A 19,993-nucleotide genomic window follows, 5' to 3' on the forward strand; every position below is an offset into this window, starting at 1 on the left:
ATAACAAGACGATATTTGAGGGAAAAAAAACTATAGTACATATATAAATAAACTAAAACCAACAAAAACCAGCAAATAGAAAAAAAAAACGACACCAGCTATCAAAGTTCACACCCAAAAAAAAAAACCGAAAACTTAAAAAAAAAAAACGAGATCATGGTAATGTCGTGGTGGTTGAGTTAGCGATGGTGGGTGGTGGTGTCGGGTGGATGGTGGTTCGTGGTGAATGAAGAAGAGAAGAGTAGATGAATTATTTGGGTTTTTGATTATTTGGGTTTTTTTATTTTTTTTTGGGAGGTGTTGGGTGGTGGTGGTTGGTGAAGAAAAGAACAGTGGATGAATTATTTAGGTTTTTTTTTTATTTTTTAGGTTTTTTATTTATTTGGATTTTTGTTAGAATGGTAGAGAAATGAGAGAAGAGCGGAGAGTATTTCTTTGTTAGGATGAGAGAGAAGTAAGCTTGAGAAAAATAAGGTAAGAGAGAGAGAGGGAGAGGGGAGGGTATATGTAGTGGGTTTCGTGTTTAATTAGGGAGTAGATGAGGGGGAGTCTTAATCACCCCCCATAATCATCATTTTGCCTTTCAATATAAGTCCTCCATTTCTCAAGATCCAAGGGCCTCTAAGAGGACTTATGGACTCAATATGGATAGGAGGACTTGCTTGATCCTTATACTATATATATATATATATATATATATATATATATATATATATATATATATATATATATATATATATATGTCGTAATACAAAATATCTTTATTCTGACTTTATTTATCTTGCGATAATCAAATACAAAACAAATTTTTATATTGCGATAACTGAAATACAAAACAAGGAAACAAATAAATATAAAAAATTTACGTGTACAATCTCTAATGTATCCTCTGATTCTAATATGCCTAAGGGATACGTGTACGAGTACACGTAAGGGGTGCGTTGTAGACAACTTTAATTATTCTACGAGCGATGTTAATTTGATTTCTTGAGAGGGTCGCGATGACTTGAATCTCTCTTGAAGGTTTGAATTTGTGATTGAATCTTAAACGCAGGCAGCACGATTTGATGTGCTTGTTGACTGCTTGTTCTTTCTAACTCCTTTGCAATTATGAATTTTCAACCCTTTGAATGAATGAGGAGAGATCTATTTATAGTTTTTGATTCTCCTTGTTGGACTTTGGTGGTAACAGGCCCATTTGTGAATTTATTAGCAACCTTGGCCCAAGTTTGATTCTTTCTGGGTTTAGTGATCCGAATAACTCCTTTTGTAATCCGAATCGACCCATATTTTATTTAATCGGGACAAAATTATTAAATTAAGTTAAAATTTGGTATTAACTCAAAATAATTAATTTATTTTATTTATTCGGCACATTAATAAATTTTCCATGCCTACAAATTGCCCCATCGGGACCTTGTCACGTGCACCTCCTGGAATCTTGACGTGGCAGGGTCTCGATTCATTTTGCTTTGACTTGGGAGTCGATGATGGGCACCCTAACTTGTCGCGAAGGCAACTCCAATAAAATTGACTTGACTTGGAAATAGATAGTGAACACCCTAACTTGTCGCAAGAATGATCCATTTTTTTGTCACTCCGTCATTATCTAACTTGGCGGGTGAATTTGTATTTGACTTGGAAGTCGAGCTCACCTCAACTTGTCGTTGAGAGAATCCATTTTTCTTGTAATGTCACTCTATCATTATTTGATTTGGCGAGCGTCTTTTTTTCTTTGACTTGGAAGTCGAGTAGCATACCCGAACTTTGTGGGAATAATCTGTATGCTTCCCTTTAATGTTAAGGATTATAACGAATTTATAAAGATGATTACGAGTCATAAAATAAATTGCATAAACAAAAGTAGAGAATGAAGAAATAACCTTCGGTCCTAGCAAAATCGGCCTAAGAACAATATCGCAATGATATTCACCTATTAGTTGCACCCAAGATGATATGAGATATGCCCTTTTCTTCTTGCTAGAATCGATCCCCAATTTTCTGTAAATTGTTAAGGTTTTTGTGTTTTTCTTTGATGAGAAGAGGCTAGGTCAAATTAGGTTAAAGAAAAATAAGTCCCCTTACTCCCTCTTAAACCGTGAAAGAGGAAGAGAAATAGGGTAGATTTTTCTTCCTATTTTTCGTCCCATATTCCGAAATAATAAGAGGAATATCCTCCTTATTTCGGTTTTTCTACCTACCCAAAATGAGGAGATTAAATCTACTTATTTTGGTAGTATACAATATGTATATAAAGTGTATAATTATATTGTCATTTATTTATTCCGTATTAATCAGTCTACACACAACAGCTTGCAGTCAACTTATTATTGCCGAGCCGTAATAGTTTATTATGACAATATCGTATAATATATACTTTAATTATAAATATCGCATATTTATAATTAGCTAATTAAATATAACCGGTTACATTTAATTACGAATTAACATATTAATTCGTCCAAGCTTAACATTATATACATTAATTAAATATAACATATTATATTCAATTTACGAATTGACAGTTAATTCGTCTCAGCTAATATTATTTAATCGACATTAAATAATCGTCTCATCAACACGTTGACTAACTGTTTTGTCATATAAGGCATCAATGTGATTACATTTTCATAACCACATCTCTCAAACACATCCTTTAGGTGTGACTTTTAGGGACCAGTTGATCACCGCCATCTGTATGATAATAACGTCAAACTTTCTAGCAAGCCAACCGTTATTAGGTAATCGTTAATCAACTGATAAAATACGAAGTATACCTTTGTGAACCTATAAGAGATTTATAAATGTTATCACACTAATTTGTGGAGGACACAAGCTCCAACAAACTTGTCGTAAGGGTAGTAGCTTGCGGAATTTTTTTGACGTCACCCTGTCATTTTTTGTAGACTTGGCGGGGAACGCATTTTTTTTTACTTGTCTGACTTGAAAGTCATCAGGTACCCGAACTTATCGTGAGGATGACCAATTTTTTTAACGTCTTCGTTAGTATCTAACTTGACGAGTGACACACAGACGGATCCCTTAATCCAAATTGTGTACACATTAACCATACCATCTAATTCCCAATATAATTACCCAATACAATTTTTTAGGAAAGTCCCGTGCCCTTCTAAAACTCTCCACTTAGGTAGGATTTAGGGAACCCAAAACTTATATATATACCCTAATATTCCGTCTGCCCCAACATAAATGAGTGCAAGCCTCTTTTTTAAGGTATTTCCTTTCTTCTGCAACTTCTTGCGTGCTTTCTTCTATTTTTTTTGTCAATATCTTTGTAGCACACACCATCATACTCTTAATTCTTTCTTTATTTTTTTTGTGCAAGTAGAATTATATTTCTATAACCACATCTCTCAAACACATCCTATAGGTGTGACCTTTAGGGACCAGTTGATCACCGCCATCTGTATGATAATAACGTCAAACTTTCTAGCAAGCCAACCGTTATTAGGTAATCATTAATCTACTGATAAAATACGAACTATACCCTTGTGAACCTATAAGAGATTTATAAATGTTATCACACTAATTTGTGGAGGACACAAGCTCCAACAAACTCCCACTTGTCCTCACAAGTGTATGTGCGATAACCGATTCTCATATCCTAAAATTTCTCCCACTCAATGTAAAACAATTTGCAAAATCCGTATTCACAAAGGTCGTATTTTACAAGCGATCATTATCAAGAGTGGTTTCCCCGACTAGAGAGTAACTTAACTGATAAACGAATCATCATTCGAGCATGGCCATGCATTTCAGTTACAACTCCTCGAGTGGCCTTGAGAAATAACTAAACCTGATAAGGGTTTGATATTTTCCTCAACTCGAATCCTGCAGATGTAAGCACAGTATGAAATGACCCATAAAAAATCTACTTAGTCTCCAGTTACGGCAGACCATGAGAAAGAAACCAAAGTCACCCAAAAACTGCCTTAATCTCAAGAGACAGTCGATAGTCAAAAGAATCGACTCTAGGAACACAATGGACGTCCTATCCACGACCTGGCACCGAATGTTTTTAAACATATAGGACTCCATTACGTTGTCACAAAAATAATTGTCCTACGAGGTATCGTTATAACCCGTATTTGTGATCGATCAGCCAACTGATTGACTTATGGCTCGTTGAACCCACCATCAATCGACTGCACAATATAATAGCCAGAGTTATCAGCTCATATGGGCGATTACGGACCAAATAAAATATAATGTAATTCAGTTCACTTTGTGGCATTCAATGTTGTTAGTACAATCCACATGAAAAACAAAATATTATATTAAAACGATGAAGTTATAAATAGTATATGAAAAAGATAAAGTATCAAATCCATAATCAACTACTACAACTCAGGAACACGTTTAATTCCCATGGAAATAACGTGCCCTTCATGTTTATCAAAAGTCAACGGTTTAGTGAGAGGGTCCGCGATGTTATCATCCGAAGCTATCTTGTCAATCACTATCTCTTCTTGCTCCACGTAATCACGGATCAGGTGAGCTTTCCGATGTACATGTCTAGATTTGTTGCTAGACTTAGGCTCCTTAGCCTGGAAGATGACACCTCTATTGTCACAATAGATGGTGATCGGGTCATTCGAACTAGGAACTATCGTAAGTCCTTGTAAGAATTGACGCATCCATATCGCTTGCTTAGATGCTTCCGAAACGGCATAGTACTCGAATTCAGTGGTAGAATCTGCTACAACACTCTGTTTGGAACTCTTCCAGCTGACCGCAGCACCATTAAGAGTGAAGACGAACCCGGACTGAGATTTTGAATCATCTCGATCCGTTTAGAAGCTAGAATCTGCGTAACCGATTGCGCATAGCTTAGTGTCGCCTCCATAAGTCAATACCCTATCTTTAGTCCTCCGTAGGTACTTGAGGATATTTTTAACAGCTATCCAGTGTGTTTCACCTGGATTCTTTTGGTACCGACTCGTCATACTCAATGCATATGCCACGTCTGGACGTGTGCATATCATGGCATACATGATTGATCCTATTGCAGATGCATAAGGAACACGACTCATGCGCTCAATTCCTTCTGGCGTCGTGGGTGACTGAGACTTGCTCAACTGCATCCCAGACGTCATTGGAAGGTTCCCCTTCTTGGAGTTGGTCATGCTGAACCTCTCAAGAATCTTATCCAAATAAGACTCATAACTAAGTGATAACGTCCGTCGTGATCTATCTCAGTAGATACAGATTCCCAAAATGCGTTGTGCCTCACCCAGATCTTTCATCTGGAAATGGTTCTTCAACCATCCTTTAACCGAAGATAACAGAGGAATGTCATTCCCAATCAAGAGTATGTCATCGACATACAATATCAAGAAAACAGTTTTGCTCCCACTCGACTTGATATATAAGCATGGTATCTCGACCGATCGAGTGAAACCATACTCTTTTATCACCTGGTCGAAACGATGATTCCAACTCCGAGAAGCTTGCTTAAGTCCATAAATGGAACGCTTAAGCTTGCATACTTTCTTAGGATGTTCAGGATCTATGAAACCTTCGGGTTGCACCATGTACAACTCTTCCTCCAAATAACCGTTTAAGAAGGCGGTTTTCACATCCATTTCCCAAATTTCATAGTCATGAAATGCGGCAATCGCTAAGATTATCCGAATGGAACGTAGCATAACTACAGGTGCAAAAATCTCATCATAATGCAATCCGTGCACTTGAGTGAAACCTTTTGCCACTAGTCGTGCCTTATAGGTATCTGGTTGCGCGTCTACAGAATGCTTTATTTTGTAAAGTCATTTGCACTGTAGAGGTTTTACCTTATTAGGTAAATCAACTAGATCCCATACGTCATTCTCATACATAGAGTCCATCTCGGATTGCATGGCTTCTAGCCATAACTTTGAGTCGGAACAGGCCATAGCACCTTTATAGGTAGCGGGTTCATTACTCTCTAGGAGCAAAACTTCATTCTCCTCGACCATACCAATGTATCTGTCCGGAGGATTAGAGACTCTACCCGACCTCCTAGGTTCCTCAGGAATATTAACCATGTCATCAGTTGGAGGAACTACTTCCTCCATCTGTTCCTCGGTTGTTGGTTCTTAAATCTCTGACAGCTCGAAGGTTCTATTACTTGTCTTGTTCTCGATAAATTCTTTCTCTAAGAGCGTCGCACTAGCAACAACAAAAACTCGATGTTCGGTAGGCGAATAGAAGTAATGACCAAACGTTCCTTTTGGATAACCAATAAAGTATGTCTTGACCGATCGCGAGCCGAGCTTATCCTCGTGTCTCCACTTGACATAAGCCTCGCAGCCCCAAACCCGAATAAAGGTCAAGTTAGGGACCGTTCCCTTCCAAATTTTATATGGAGTCTTGTCGACAGCTTTAGTCGGACTTCGGTTAAGTATAAGAGCAACTGACAAAAGAGCAAAACCCCATAATGAATCAGGTACTACCGTGTGACTCATCATGGATCGAACCATATCAAGTAAGGTTCGATTTCTCCGTTCGGACACACCATTCAATTGAGGTGTTCCAGGTGGAGTTAACTGTAAAATGATTCCACAGTCTTTAAGGTGTTGATCAAACTCATTTGAAAGATATTCGCCACCCCGATCTGAACGGAGTGCTTTAACCTTTTTACCCAGTTGGTTCTCAACCCTGTTCTTGTATTCCTTGAATTTCTCAAAGGACTCACTTTTATGCTTCATTAAGTAAACATATCCGTATCTACTCAAATCGTCCGTGAAAGTGATAAAATATCTATAGCCATCTCTAGCGGTAATTGACATAGGTCCACAAACATCTGTATGTATGAGTCCTAATAGGTCACTAGCGCGCATTCCAACACTTTTGAAGGAAATTCAAGTCATTTTGCCAATGAGACATGATTCACACGTGCCATATGTAGAAAAATCGAATGCGGAAATAGTCCCATTATCGACGAGTTTCTTTACACGTTTCTCATTTATGTGTCCCATTCGACAATGCCATAGATAGGTTTGATCTTTTTCACCAACCTTTAATTTCTTATTATTCACGTGTAATACTTCCGTGGTTTGATCTAAGATGTAAATTCCATTCATGGAAACTGCTTTGCCATAAATCATTTCATTTAAAGAGAAAATATAGCTATTATCCTTTATTAAAAATGAAAAACCGTCCTTATCAAGTACGGAAACTGAAATAATGTTCTTAGACAAACTGGGTACATAGTAACAGTTATTTAAAAATAACTCAAAACCACTAGGGAGTTGGATTACATATGTTCCCTTCGAGACAGCAGCAACTCTAGCTCCATTCCCGACTCGTAGGTCCACATCACCCTTTCCGAGAGGTGTGATGTTTCTTAGGCCCTGCAAATGATTACACAGATGAGAACCAAAACCAGTATCAAGTACCCAAGTTCCGAAACTTGCATGGTTAATCTCAATCATATGAATATTAGATGACATACCAACAGGAACGACGCGGCCTGCTTTAATGTCCTCACGGTACACGGGACACTTCCTCCTCCAATTTCTAGTCTTGTGACAATGGTGGCACTCAATGTCAACGCCCTTACTCTTTGCCTTGCCCTGTGAGCCACTAGTCTCACCAGGCCCACTCTTACCGTTTCCTGGCTTTTTAAACTTCGTCTTACCTACAGTTAGGTCGCCTGGAGCTTTGCCCTTACCTTTACTCTTGTTGGAAATCGTGAGAACATCCTGCTTCATGCTCCCACTCAATTTCATATCCTTCTCGGTCTGTACGAGAAGTGAGTGTAGCTCATGAGGACTTTTCATTAAGTCATTCATGTAGTAGTTCGCCCTGAAAAGGGCAAAACCATCATGAAGAGAATCAAGCATTCGGTTAATTACTATGCGCTCACTGATTTTGCAATCAAGTGCCTCCAATTTCTTGACATTCTCAATCATGTTAAGAATGTGTGAGCTAACCGGTTGGCCCTTTTGGAGTTTCGCATCAAATAAGCGACAGGTATGCTCATAAGTAACGATTCTCGGTGCTTTTGAGAACTCGTTAGTGAGCGTGGTGAAATTCTTGTTTGCACCTTGGGCAATGAAGCGTCTCTGCAAATTGGTTTCCATTGCAAAGATGAGTACGTTCTTTATCGCACCCACTTCCATGACGAAATCACTATAAGCAAGTGACTCGTTAACTCCCGCATTGGGGCCTGGGTTTACCGGTATTGGCTCAGTTAAGTACTTGAGCTTACCGTCAGCAATGGCAGCATTCCGTAGTGCTGCCTCCAAGTCCGCAAAGTTGGACCCATCATTCTTCAGTCGTGTGAACTGATTCATGTTGTCCATAAAAACTTTAAGCCAGGACTTGCGTCCAAGTGTGGCACTCGGCCTTGGGATTTCGTTATTTCCAGCCATTTGTTGTAACAGTAATATAAACGTGTTCTACACTGCGAAAAGAAGAATAAATAATAAGCATATGCATCGATTTGATTTTAAGTCTAATGCAATACTGTTATAACGCGAAGACTCATGCATTTATATAATTGACCTTCCTCAAGAATTATATAAATGATCCCAAGACTCAATTATCTGTAAATTGATAAGCCAACCTTTTGGCTAATTCTACTGTTAGAATTCTTGGTCGATAAATTTTTATAAATTCTATCTTTAGTCCATCATAATCACGAGAAACTCTTCGGACTATAATGTTGAGATAAACTAAGTCAACACAAACTACTTACCCAACGTAGAAGGGGTCATATTATGCCTACCGTTGAAGAAGGGATTCATAGTTGTTTGTTTTAATTCATTTTAAGTGAACTAATATCTAGCATGCGTGAATGAATAAACTAAGGTGATGGCTTAAACTGAGTGACATCTGTATGTCTATGAAAACTAACATACAATCTATATGAGTCAATTTTCATGCATTTAGTAGGTGGTTTGGTTTTAGGCGGAAAAATGATGGACTAACTAGCATGTGAATGAAAAGCAATAAGAACGGTAAAACGTAAAACAAAATAAAGTCTTAGTGTGGCCTATCCTATCAAAATGAACATAAATACAACTTTGGAATCCATCCATGGACCCGAGAAGCTTGTCTTGATGTTCCATCTTGATCCATGTAGCGGGAGTGAGCTCCAATGTCCATCTTTAGTCTTCTCAAAAAATACAATTTAAAATTACATAATAAACCTATTTACATTCTAATTTCAAAACCGTAATAATTAAAGAAAACCAAACGGAGATACGAGATCTCAAATAACATTAAAAATTATGTTTCCATCATTACGAAAACATAATTTGACTAAGGCCACACTAGGTATTACAAATTACAACCGATTGCAAAAATACGTAAATAAATCCATTCAACGATTCATTCAACAAAAGAAAAGCATCAACTAAAAAAAATTAAACATGCAAGACATAATTCTTTAATTATGTAGATTAATTTTACCCAAATCACCTATTTAAATGATCAAATTAAGTGACAATTCCTCAATTAATCCCATTAATTTTAATCTTAATTCACATTAAACTTGTAATATGAATTTAATCCAATCATTATTTTAAACCTCTTTAAAATAATTAGGTATCTATGAATTATGAACCGCTTCACAATAATTTATCATACATTGTAAATTTAATGTATAATCATTCTAGGCCAAAACAAACAAAACAAAACCGAAAAAACATCCTTTTTTTTTTTCCTCTTTTGGTCTCGGCAAAATGCAAGAATAAAAACAGCCCTCTTTTTTTTTTTCTTTTTGCTTGCGGCTTAGGCCAAAAAAAAACAAATTTTTTTTTTATTTTATTTCGGCAACAAACAGCAAAACCGAAAAATAACAGAATTTTTTTTTTCTTTTTGGCTCCGCAAACCCTAAAAACCAGAATTTTATTTTTCTTTTTGCGGCTGAAAAAAAAATTAAAACAGCCCTAAAATATTTTTTTTATATCGGCAAAATGCCCTAACAACAACAAAAACAGTTTTTTTATTGTACTCGGCTGAATCAAGAACAAAACAGCCCAAATAAAATTTAAGATGAACAAAATCGTTTATAGTTGCTATTAGAACAAGATTAACATATTAATTAATGAAACATGATTAACCGTATATGCCAAAAACTATAAAGCAAAAACAATTTTAACATCAACAAGACGATTTCCATTTACATTACAATTTAATCCTCATTAAATCAAACATCTACAAATTCATCATATGATTATTTTAACTGATTAAAACAACAATATGGAAAAATCAAAATGGAAATAAATCATTAAACAAAGAAAAAAAAGGCTGGAAAAAAAAATTCTTCTCGGCCAAAAAAAAATTTCAGCCGAACCCTTTATTTTTTTTTCGAAACCCTAATTTTGTTTACATCCAATTTTATGAAAATCATCAAAATAAATTTCGGGGCCTTGGCTCTGATACCACTTGTGGGAATAATCTGTATGCTTCCCTTTAATGTTAAGGATTATAACGAATTTATAAAGATGATTACGAGTCATAAAATAAATTGCATAAACAAAAGTAGAGAATGAAGAAACAACCTTCGGTCCTAGCAAAATCGGCCTAAGAACAATATCGCAATGATATTCACCTATTAGTTGCACCCAAGATGATATGAGATATGCCCTTTTCTTCTTGCTAGAATCGATCCCCAATTTTCTGTAAATTGTTAAGGTTTTTGTGTTTTTCTTTGATGAGAAGAGGCTAGGTCAAATTAGATTAAAGAAAAATAAGTCCCCTTACTCCCTATTAAACCGTTAAAGAGGAAGAGAAATAGGGTAGATTTTTCTTCCTATTTTTCGGCCCATATTCCGAAATAATAAGAGGAATATCCTCCTTATTTCGGTTTTTCTACCTACCCAAAATGAGGAGATTAAATCTACTTATTTTGGTAGTATACAATATGTATATAAAGTGTATAATTATATTGTCATTTATTTATTCCGTATTAATCAGTCTACACACAACAGCTTGCAGTCAACTTATTAATGCCGGTCCGTAATAGTTTATTATGACAATATCGTATAATATATACTTTAATTATAAATATCGCATATTTATAATTAGCTAATTAAATATAACCGATTACATTTAATTACGAATTAACATATTAATTCGTCCAAGCTTAACATTATATACATTAATTAAATATAACATATTATATTCAATTTACGAATTGACAGTTAATTCGTCTCAGCTAATATTATTTAATCGGCATTAAATAATCGTCTCATCAACACGTTGACTAACTGTTTAGTCATTTAAGGCATCAATGTGATTACATTTTCATAACCACATCTCTCAAACACATCCTTTAGGTGTGACTTTTAGGGACCAGTTGATCACCGCCATCTGTATGATAATAACGTCAAACTTTCTAGCAAGCCAACCGTTATTAGGTAATCGTTAATCAACTGATAAAATACGAAGTATACCTTTGTGAACCTATAAGAGATTTATAAATGTTATCACACTAATTTGTGGAGGACACAAGCTCCAACAAACTTGTCGTAAGGGTAGTAGCTTGCGGAATTTTTTTGACGTCACCCTGTCATTTTTTGTAGACTTGGCGGGTAACGCATTTTTTTTTACTTGTCTGACTTGAAAGTCATCAGGTACCCGAACTTATCGTGAGGATGACCAATTTTTTTAACGTCTTCGTTAGTATCTAACTTGACGAGTGACACACAGACGGATCCCTTAATCCAAATTGTGTACACATTAACCATACCATCTAATTCCCAATATAATTACCCAATACAATTTTTTAGGAAAGTCCCGTGCCCTTCTAAAACTCTCCACTTAGGTAGGATTTAGGGAACCCAAAACTTATATATATACCCTAATATTCCGTCTGCCCCAACATAAATGAGTGCAAGCCTCTTTTTTAAGGTATTTCCTTTCTTCTGCAACTTCTTGCGTGCTTTCTTCTATTTTTTTTGTCAATATCTTTGTAGCACACACCATCATACTCTTAATTCTTTCTTTATTTTTTTTGTGCAAGTAGAATTTCGTTGCCATCGAACATCGCTTCGTCTTGATTTCTCACGTTCATCTTCATTGTGCGACGGATCCGATTGATTACAGGTAAATTTTAATTACCTTTCTTTTTCCTTGCTCTTGGTTTTGACGTATAGTCTTGTGATGGCTTCCTCTCTGTAGTTCTTTGATATGCCTCCGTTTTTTTTTAACTATACACATGTCCATGGTATCTCCTTATAAGGCTTCATGGTAATGCTAACAAGTAACATGATAAACCGGGGCATGTGCTGTCAATGGCTCGCTTAACCTCGACCATGTTTCCTGTGTAAAATTAGCTTATTCTTGACTTAGATTGACCCGAATCTTTCCGACTCGCATTGATCCAAATGTGCCTCGAAATTCTGACCCGAATCTGGATTCAGCCTATATCAATTCTGTTTAGAAAACCCCAATTTCGCCCGAAGATGTCGCTGAGTACTAGCATGAGCTCTTATTTTTTATTCTCAATACGCTGTTTGTGACTATCTCGGACTCTCGCCTCGACGAAATTCTGGCCGCGTATGTTTACTTGCTTGCTCAATCAATGCTTTGGTGTAACTTTGAAACATTGGCCTGATTCCGAGGGACACTCACCAAAGCTTTGCCCAAATTTAGACTTGATGATGGAATAGTGTTGGCGATCACATCCATGAACCCCATTATTTATACGTAATTGACAAATATCCGTAGTAATTTTAAGGTAACTTGACTGATTTTGTTAGCAACTGTAATGACACTACGCCCCTTCTTTCTTGTTTACACAGCCAGTTTCTACGTGGTCAAAGTTGTGCGGTACAGCCTGAAAATCGAACCATAAGGTATTATCTCACTTCATCGATATCAGCTTATCGCTAATTCAGACGATATTGGCTGTTCAATTTTAATAAAAGATGATTGGTTTTAATAAAGAATGGTAATAATTCACGTAATGGCCAATGGGTATTAGCTTTTCTTAATACCATTTGCTTTGGTAATGACGATTAAACTATGCTGACAAGAAAGTGATTATCTTTCTTTTCCTTAAATATCTATTGCCGTTTCTCGTTTTCCGAAAGTCCACGTTTGACACCAACTCTCCTTGCATTCTTCACGCAAAAGTAAGTGGAAGCTCCTTTTTTTTTGTTTATTAATATCTCTATTCCTGTGTTGGAAGCATGGAAACGAGTATACCACATATCCTTTGTATTCGGTATGTCTTGTTTGTTGGCAATATGTAGGGACTTTGCTCCATTTATTCGACCAACTTCGATTTTGTCAGTATTTCATGCTTCACCTTATTTCTTCATCATCGAAGATTTATTATTTCAGACAAGTTACTCCAATCTTCAATGAACTTGTCAGGGTGAACCCACTTTGGGTCATCGCGACAGGATAAAAACTTATTACTTGTCAGGGTGAACCCATTTTGGGTCATCGCGACAGGATGAAGCCTTATTACTTGTCAGGGTGAACCCATTTTGGGTCATCGCGACGGGATGAAGACTTGTTACTTGTCAGGGTGAACCCATTTTGGGTCATTGCGACAAGAGGAAGACTTATTATTTTCCAGAGTGAACCCATTTTGGGTCATCGCGATAGGGTGAAGACTTGTTACTTGTCAGGGTGAACCCGTTTTGGGTCACCGCGACAGGGTGTGTCAGGATGAATCCGTTTGGGTCATCGCGACACACTTTTGAAGAACCATGCAATGAACCTATTTATGAAGAACTATAATTCCATCACACCTCCAACTTACCCTCTCCCCATGAGACCTGCTGGATGAATACACTTCTTGATTTTATGTCCCTCCTACTTGTAAAAGATTTCCTCATATTCTTTATATTTACTTGTATTTGTCCTTTCTGCATTGCTGCAATGGTGTACCAAAAGGAGTTTCGCAAGGAAAACGACATATATCTCTCTGTAGTTGATCGCAAGTTGACCGCAAGGATTAAGATGCTGCATCTGGAACTTACTTTCTCACAAGTAAATCACTTCGTACGCTGGAAGGTGGAGCAGCCAGTCTTACGAGAGATTATTTTCTAAAAGAAATATCCATGAAGCTTGAAACTCGGGAAACATATGCTTCCTCACGTTACCTCTTAAGAAACAACCTTAAATGAAGCCTGGTACAAATTATACTTATGAGTTACTTGGACGTAGAATCATTTCAGGAGAAGTTAGATGGGGATCCTTTAACCTAAAAATTTACGGGGAATCGTTGTACATGCCAAAGTATTGGGAGTGGACTGAAGACATACTTGCTCGCTCCAGTGATATCCTTTCGACTGTTTCTATCCGTTTAGCAATATATGCTTCCATATATTCTTATGATAAGGATGCACATATCATGCGTGCTTTCTTCGAAGGATGGTGCCCTGGTATCAATACTTTTCATACTGTAGAAGGCGAATTTTCTATCTCCCTGTGGGATCTAAAAAAACTTGGAAGTCTGCTTGTTGTGGGAGAGATTTACGATGAAATAGTGTCTCAACTTAGCATGCTAAAGCCAACAGCTGAAGAAAAGAACTCGATTGTCCCTGCTACGTGGACTTTCTTATTTACTTCGTTTCACTACCTTGCGAAGTAATCAAAGGACAAGGGTGAAGTTTCTGCCCAGTAATGGATTGACTTATGGTGCAAAAGACAGGTTGTATATCCTCCTCCTGTCAAAGGGCGAAGGACCACCAAAAATCCTCCAGCTTCAATCCAAAATCCAAGTGGTGAGATTGAGCCCCGAACATCTGATGAATCGATAGAGGAAGAACACTCCCTATTTGCAAGGCTTGGTTGTGATGATTCTCGGCGGACAAACGTTTCTTTAACTGCGCATTTATCATGATGGCTTTGTATATTTGTTTTGCCGGAAGATAGAGACAGATTAATTAGATCAGCTACCTTGAGATTGCAAGTATGATGGCAGAAGGTCGAGTTTTTAGTCTGGCGATTCCCGTATTATCTAGCATTTACAAAGATTTGAATGGGTTAGCCACATCTACGAACCTCGGTTACTTCAGGTCATTCTTCACGGCACATTACTTATACGAGTGGATTGCAAATTACTTTGACACTTATCATGCTATAAATCCATCACCGCCAGGTCCCTATATGACAAAGTATTCAAGTCCTGTTGGAGCGAGAATGGAAAACCCGTAGAGGCTCGAAAACTTTTGCATGAGGGAAGAGAATTTGATGTAAAGCGTTTTATGTTGAATAAACACAAATTAGAGGTCTTGTTAGACAATGGTGACTTTGATACCCTGGGGCTTGACTATCTTGTATCTCTGCGTTCCTCCTATTTGTGTTTGCGCCTGAATAATGGGTTTCACCTTGAGCCTTATAATCCACATCGGTTTAGTCGACAATTTTGTTTTTGTCAAGACGTTCCCGGTGTATTGAGTCGTGGTTTTGACAAACCTGACGTCACATGCTTTGAGGCGCTGAGATATTGGCAAGTGTATGTTTTTTTTTACAGGTAGTCTGTCTCGCGTTTACCTTCCCAGTCCTTCGTTCAGATGGAATGAGAATGTAACTCGTGGTTTTACTAAATGGTTGAAGGAATTCTACCCGAAGGATCTAAGAAAGAATGTCGACATTCTTGTGCATAGTACCGGAAGTGACCACAAGACTAAGAAGCGTGATCATCATGGGGCTACTAGAAATCAGCCTCGAGAGCGAGCAGTCCCCCTGAAATCCAAAGTTGTTGTCCTGAAGGCGAAAGGCCATGTTGAGGACAACCAGCACAGCGATGCTGATTCCGAGATTGAAACTAAACATGATCGTCGTGGTAAGAGAAAAGTGTCTGTCTTAGATGCAGATGATATCAGACTAGACACCCAGATTTTTGAGGGGGTGTCGAGTACATCAAGAATGTCTTCGCAAACACTGGGTAGCTTCTTTTCTTTTGTGACCATCGTCGTTTATTTATTTATTTTCTACTTGATCATTTTTTTTCTAGGAAGGTGAATGTTCCTTGGAGACAGCCTCCCTTGCTCCGGAATATCATCTTCCGCATCGTCCACTAAATATGAATCTCGGAAAAGGGAAGGGGCTTATGATTCTTAATAAATCAACACTTGTAGGAGACTCTTCTAGTCATGCATCTTAGGGGAGCCAGACTGGCAGTTCGTTTGCCAATGGTAGTCAGACTGCTGTGGATAGTCCAACCTCAACTCATATGTCTCCTCCTCACAAGCCTGACGATCGAAGGAAGGCGTTTAAGCCTCTAACAATACCATTTAAACCAACAATGCTCCCTACGTGTTCCAGAGTCTCATTTCGTCCACCTACTTCACTTAAGGGGATTTTTGACAAAGCACTAGAAGCGTTCCGCTTGCAGCTCTTGGGAGAATTAAAAAATGCAAGTTTCTCTGATGTAGGGGAAGTGGTAATGAAGCCTAACGGGTGTTATGAGAGCATTCGAATTCTTAAGGTGACTGTTCTTCACTACAGGCGCGAGTGGATTCTTCCGTGGGTGTGGTCCATGCTTACCTTGCACTCGAGAAGCAGGCAGCAAAGTGTCATCACCCTGGATTGTTAGAGGACAAAAGGCTGGAGTTGCATCAATAGATTGAGCATACCAAATCACTTCATGATAAGGCGGAAGAAAAGCATAAAGAGCAAGCTGTGGAACTTTCTGTTACTCTGGAAGAAATAAACGTCCTTGAAGCAAAACTCAAGCAAGTGCGAGAGAAGGAAAAGACATTGCGAAGCAATTTAGAAGCTGGAGATACTTCTTTGATCTCCTTGCAAGATGATCTTCAGAAGTCAGAGAGAGAATTAACCGAGCTTGACAATATCCCTATTTTGAGTCCTGAAGAGGAAGCCTTACTTCAAGAGCGAAGGGTTGAATTAGAAGAGATGCGTACTTTTCTTGATGTTGATCCATATGCACTTAGATTTTTCAGATTATCTAGATCTCATCCTTGATTCATTTTCTGTTTTTGTTTTTGTAGCTTAATGGACCAATTGCTTCCTAGTTGTTTGTTTGTCTTAATCGTTTCTTTGCAATAACATCCTTTCAGCGTGTTATATTCCATCATATTTGACTTATGCAAGCAAATACTCACAATACAATTTATTTAGCCGTTCACAGTTTAAACTCTTGCGGGCCAGGAGTAATAATTTTTTTTGGTGTGTGTTGTTTTTTTAAATTTTTTTGTGTGGCTGCACTTGAACAAAGTATTTGCTCAAACTGCCTACGTACTCGCAAAGCTACAAGGGGTGACAACTTACAAGATCAAGCCAACGTAGTTCAAATGGGGGTTTGGAGGTGTGGCTACACTTGAGCTACATGTTCACCCAAGCTGCCTACGTACCTGTGAAGCACAAAATGTATTTCACAAGATCAAGCCGATGCAGTTCACACAAGATGGAAGAATTTTTTTTTTTTTTGAGATTTTGTTTTTCTGTATGCAGTTTAACCTCTTGCTTAGGAGCTTTTATTACTGTTGGGGTTTAAAAATAGTAGTGCTTCAAAAACTTCCCATTGATTGGGCCTACCTGAATGCCGTCTTCATCCACGATTTTGTAAGCACCATTTGTGTAAACCTCCTGCACCATGTATGGACCATCCCACTTAGAGGTGAATTTACCAACTGGTTTGTCAGAGGTGATAATTGGCCTTCGTACCGCAAGGACAAGGTCTCCTACTTGGAAAGAAAGAGGGCGCACCTTTTTGTTGAATGCGCGTGACAACCTTGCTTGATAGTACTGGAGCTTTTGTTGAGCCTCTAACTCTGCTAACCGCAATTTGTCATTTTCATCTTCCATGAGCCCTTCCTGAATAGCGACGCGCAAAGAAGGGATCTGCAATTCTAATGGCAACACAGCCTCCACTTCATACACCAACGCATACGGGGTTGCCTGAGTAGGTGTTTTGTATGTGGTACGATACGCCAACAATGCCTCACCAATTCTTTCATGCAAGTCTCGCTTTGATTTTGCTACTACTTTCTTCAGCAAGTTGCAGAGGGTTTTGTTGATGGCTTCAGCCAAACCATTTGCAGAAGCGTAGTACATTGATGATTTGTATTGCATGAACTTGAACCTTTCTCCCAGACTTGTCATGAGGTGGTTGAAGAACTGTTTCCCATTGTCAGTTGTGATGCGCTGAGGTACACCATATCTATAAATGATATGGGTTCAAATGAAGTCCACAACATTTTCTTTCTTCACTTCCCGTAGTGTGAATGCTTCTGCCCATTTTGAGAAGTAGTTAGTGGCCGCGAGAATATACTCGTGTCCATTTGTGGCCTTTGGAGTAAAGGGTCCCACAACATCAAGTCCCCAAGCTTCAAAGGGCCATGAAGAAATCGTAGGGTGTAGTGGCTCTGGTGGTTGGTGTATGAAGTTTTCGTAGAACTGACCATGTTCACACTTTTTCGCGAAGTCCATACAATCTTGCACCATGGTCGACCAGTAATACCCCATTCTCTTTACACGATCATACAGTTTAGGCCCAGATTGGTGAGCGCCACAAATGCCAGAATGAGCTTCATGCATTGCTTCAGCAGCTTCGTCCTTGCTTAGACACCTCAACCATTGGCCTGAGAAAGAACGTCTGTAAAGTGTACCTTTATAGTGAATGAACTTTGGAGAACGTCGACGTATCTCTACCTTGTGTCTAGAATCATCAGGTAGTTTTTGGTGGTCCAAAAAATCAACGATAGGTTGGCGCTAGTCATCCTCATCAGCTGTATAGACACATATCATTTTAGTTGAATCTACGTTTTCTTCCCCTTCAAGCAAAGATACTACCCAGCGGTTGCAGACTGGGACTTGCATAGACTCTTCTGCCCCCAGTGCCAAAGTGGCTGCAAGTTTAGCAAGCGCGTCAGCCAACTTATTGGCACTCCTTGGCACATGACCAACATGGATGTCGTCAAGTTGATTCAACAGTTGTAATGCCCGTTGATGGTGGGGAATCAAGTCTTCCTTTTTCACTTCATATTCACCAAGGACTTGGTTGACCACCAGCGTCGAGTCACCGTAGATGTTTATATCTCTAACGCCTATTTCGATCGCCATTTGGAGGCCGAGTATGAGAGCTTGGTATTCTGCCATATTATTTGAGCACAACTGAGTGAGCGTAAAGGAGTATGGCATGAGATGATCTTGTGGAGTTACGAATACAACTCCGGCTCCAGCTCCGTCTTTCCTCGCATCACCATCAAAGTACATCTGCCATGGAGGTAGAACGTCCACGTAGAAGATTTCTTCTCCTGGAAGGTCATCTGAAACTTCCCACTCTGCTGGTAATGGATGATAAGCAAAGAAGTCGACGATAGCTTGACCTTTCACAGCCTTTCGAGGCACGAACACCAAGTCGTATTGCTTAAGTAACATTGCCCATTTTGCAAGTCTTCCAGATAAGATAGGTCTTGAGAGTATATACTTGATTGGGTCGACTTTTGAGACCATGTGTATAGTTTGCGCCTGCATGTAGTGCCTCAACTTTTGGATGGCAAACACTAGTGCAAGACATATCTTCTCTATAGGAGAGTAATTCAACTCAGCTCTAACCAAGGTACGACTCAAGTAGTAGAGTGCTCTCTCCTTGAGGTCTTCAATTTCTTGAGCACACATTACTCCCAGCGAGCGTTCTTGTGCTGCGATGTAGAGGACAAGTGGCTTTCCTGGAATTGGTGCCCCCAGCACTGGTGCACTGGCCAAGTACTACTTGATGCTATCAAAAGCATTTTTGCATTTTTCATCCCATTGAAATGGAGCATCAATACAAAATAGGAAACAAATGAATTTTTTTTAATAAATATCAAAAGTACGTGTACAATCTCTAATATATCCTCTGATTCTAATATGCCGTAAGGGGTACGTGTACGAGGTACACGTGAGGGGTGCGCGTGTAGACAACTTTAGTTACTCTACGAGCAATGTTTATTTGATTTCTTGAGAGGGTCGCGATGACTTGAAAATCTCTTGAAGGATTGAATTTATGATTGAATCTTCAACGCAGGTGTGGACAAGGCCCGCGGGAACTGCGTCCGAGGGATCCACACTA

The 19,993-nt window shown here is 38.5% G+C and overlaps 1 protein-coding gene across 1 annotated transcript; it reads right to left on the reverse strand.

Annotated features, from left to right (window-relative positions):
- Positions 1–18,651: 18,651 nt before the first annotated feature.
- Positions 18,652–19,560, reverse strand: LOC141629352 (uncharacterized). The gene has a single exon (XM_074442369.1). The coding sequence runs from the start codon at positions 19,558–19,560 to the stop codon at positions 18,652–18,654; it is 909 nt and encodes a 302-aa protein (XP_074298470.1).
- Positions 19,561–19,993: the final 433 nt, after the last annotated feature.

Source organism: Silene latifolia, chromosome Y (genome assembly GCF_048544455.1).
Source record: "Silene latifolia isolate original U9 population chromosome Y, ASM4854445v1, whole genome shotgun sequence".
NCBI classification, from domain to species: domain Eukaryota; kingdom Viridiplantae; phylum Streptophyta; class Magnoliopsida; order Caryophyllales; family Caryophyllaceae; genus Silene; species Silene latifolia.

Excerpts from the sequence above, each read along its gene's own strand:
- LOC141629352 (XM_074442369.1), bottom strand. The coding sequence starts at position 19,560 with ATGTGTGCTCAAGAAATTGAAGACCTCAAGGAGAGAGCACTCTACTAC.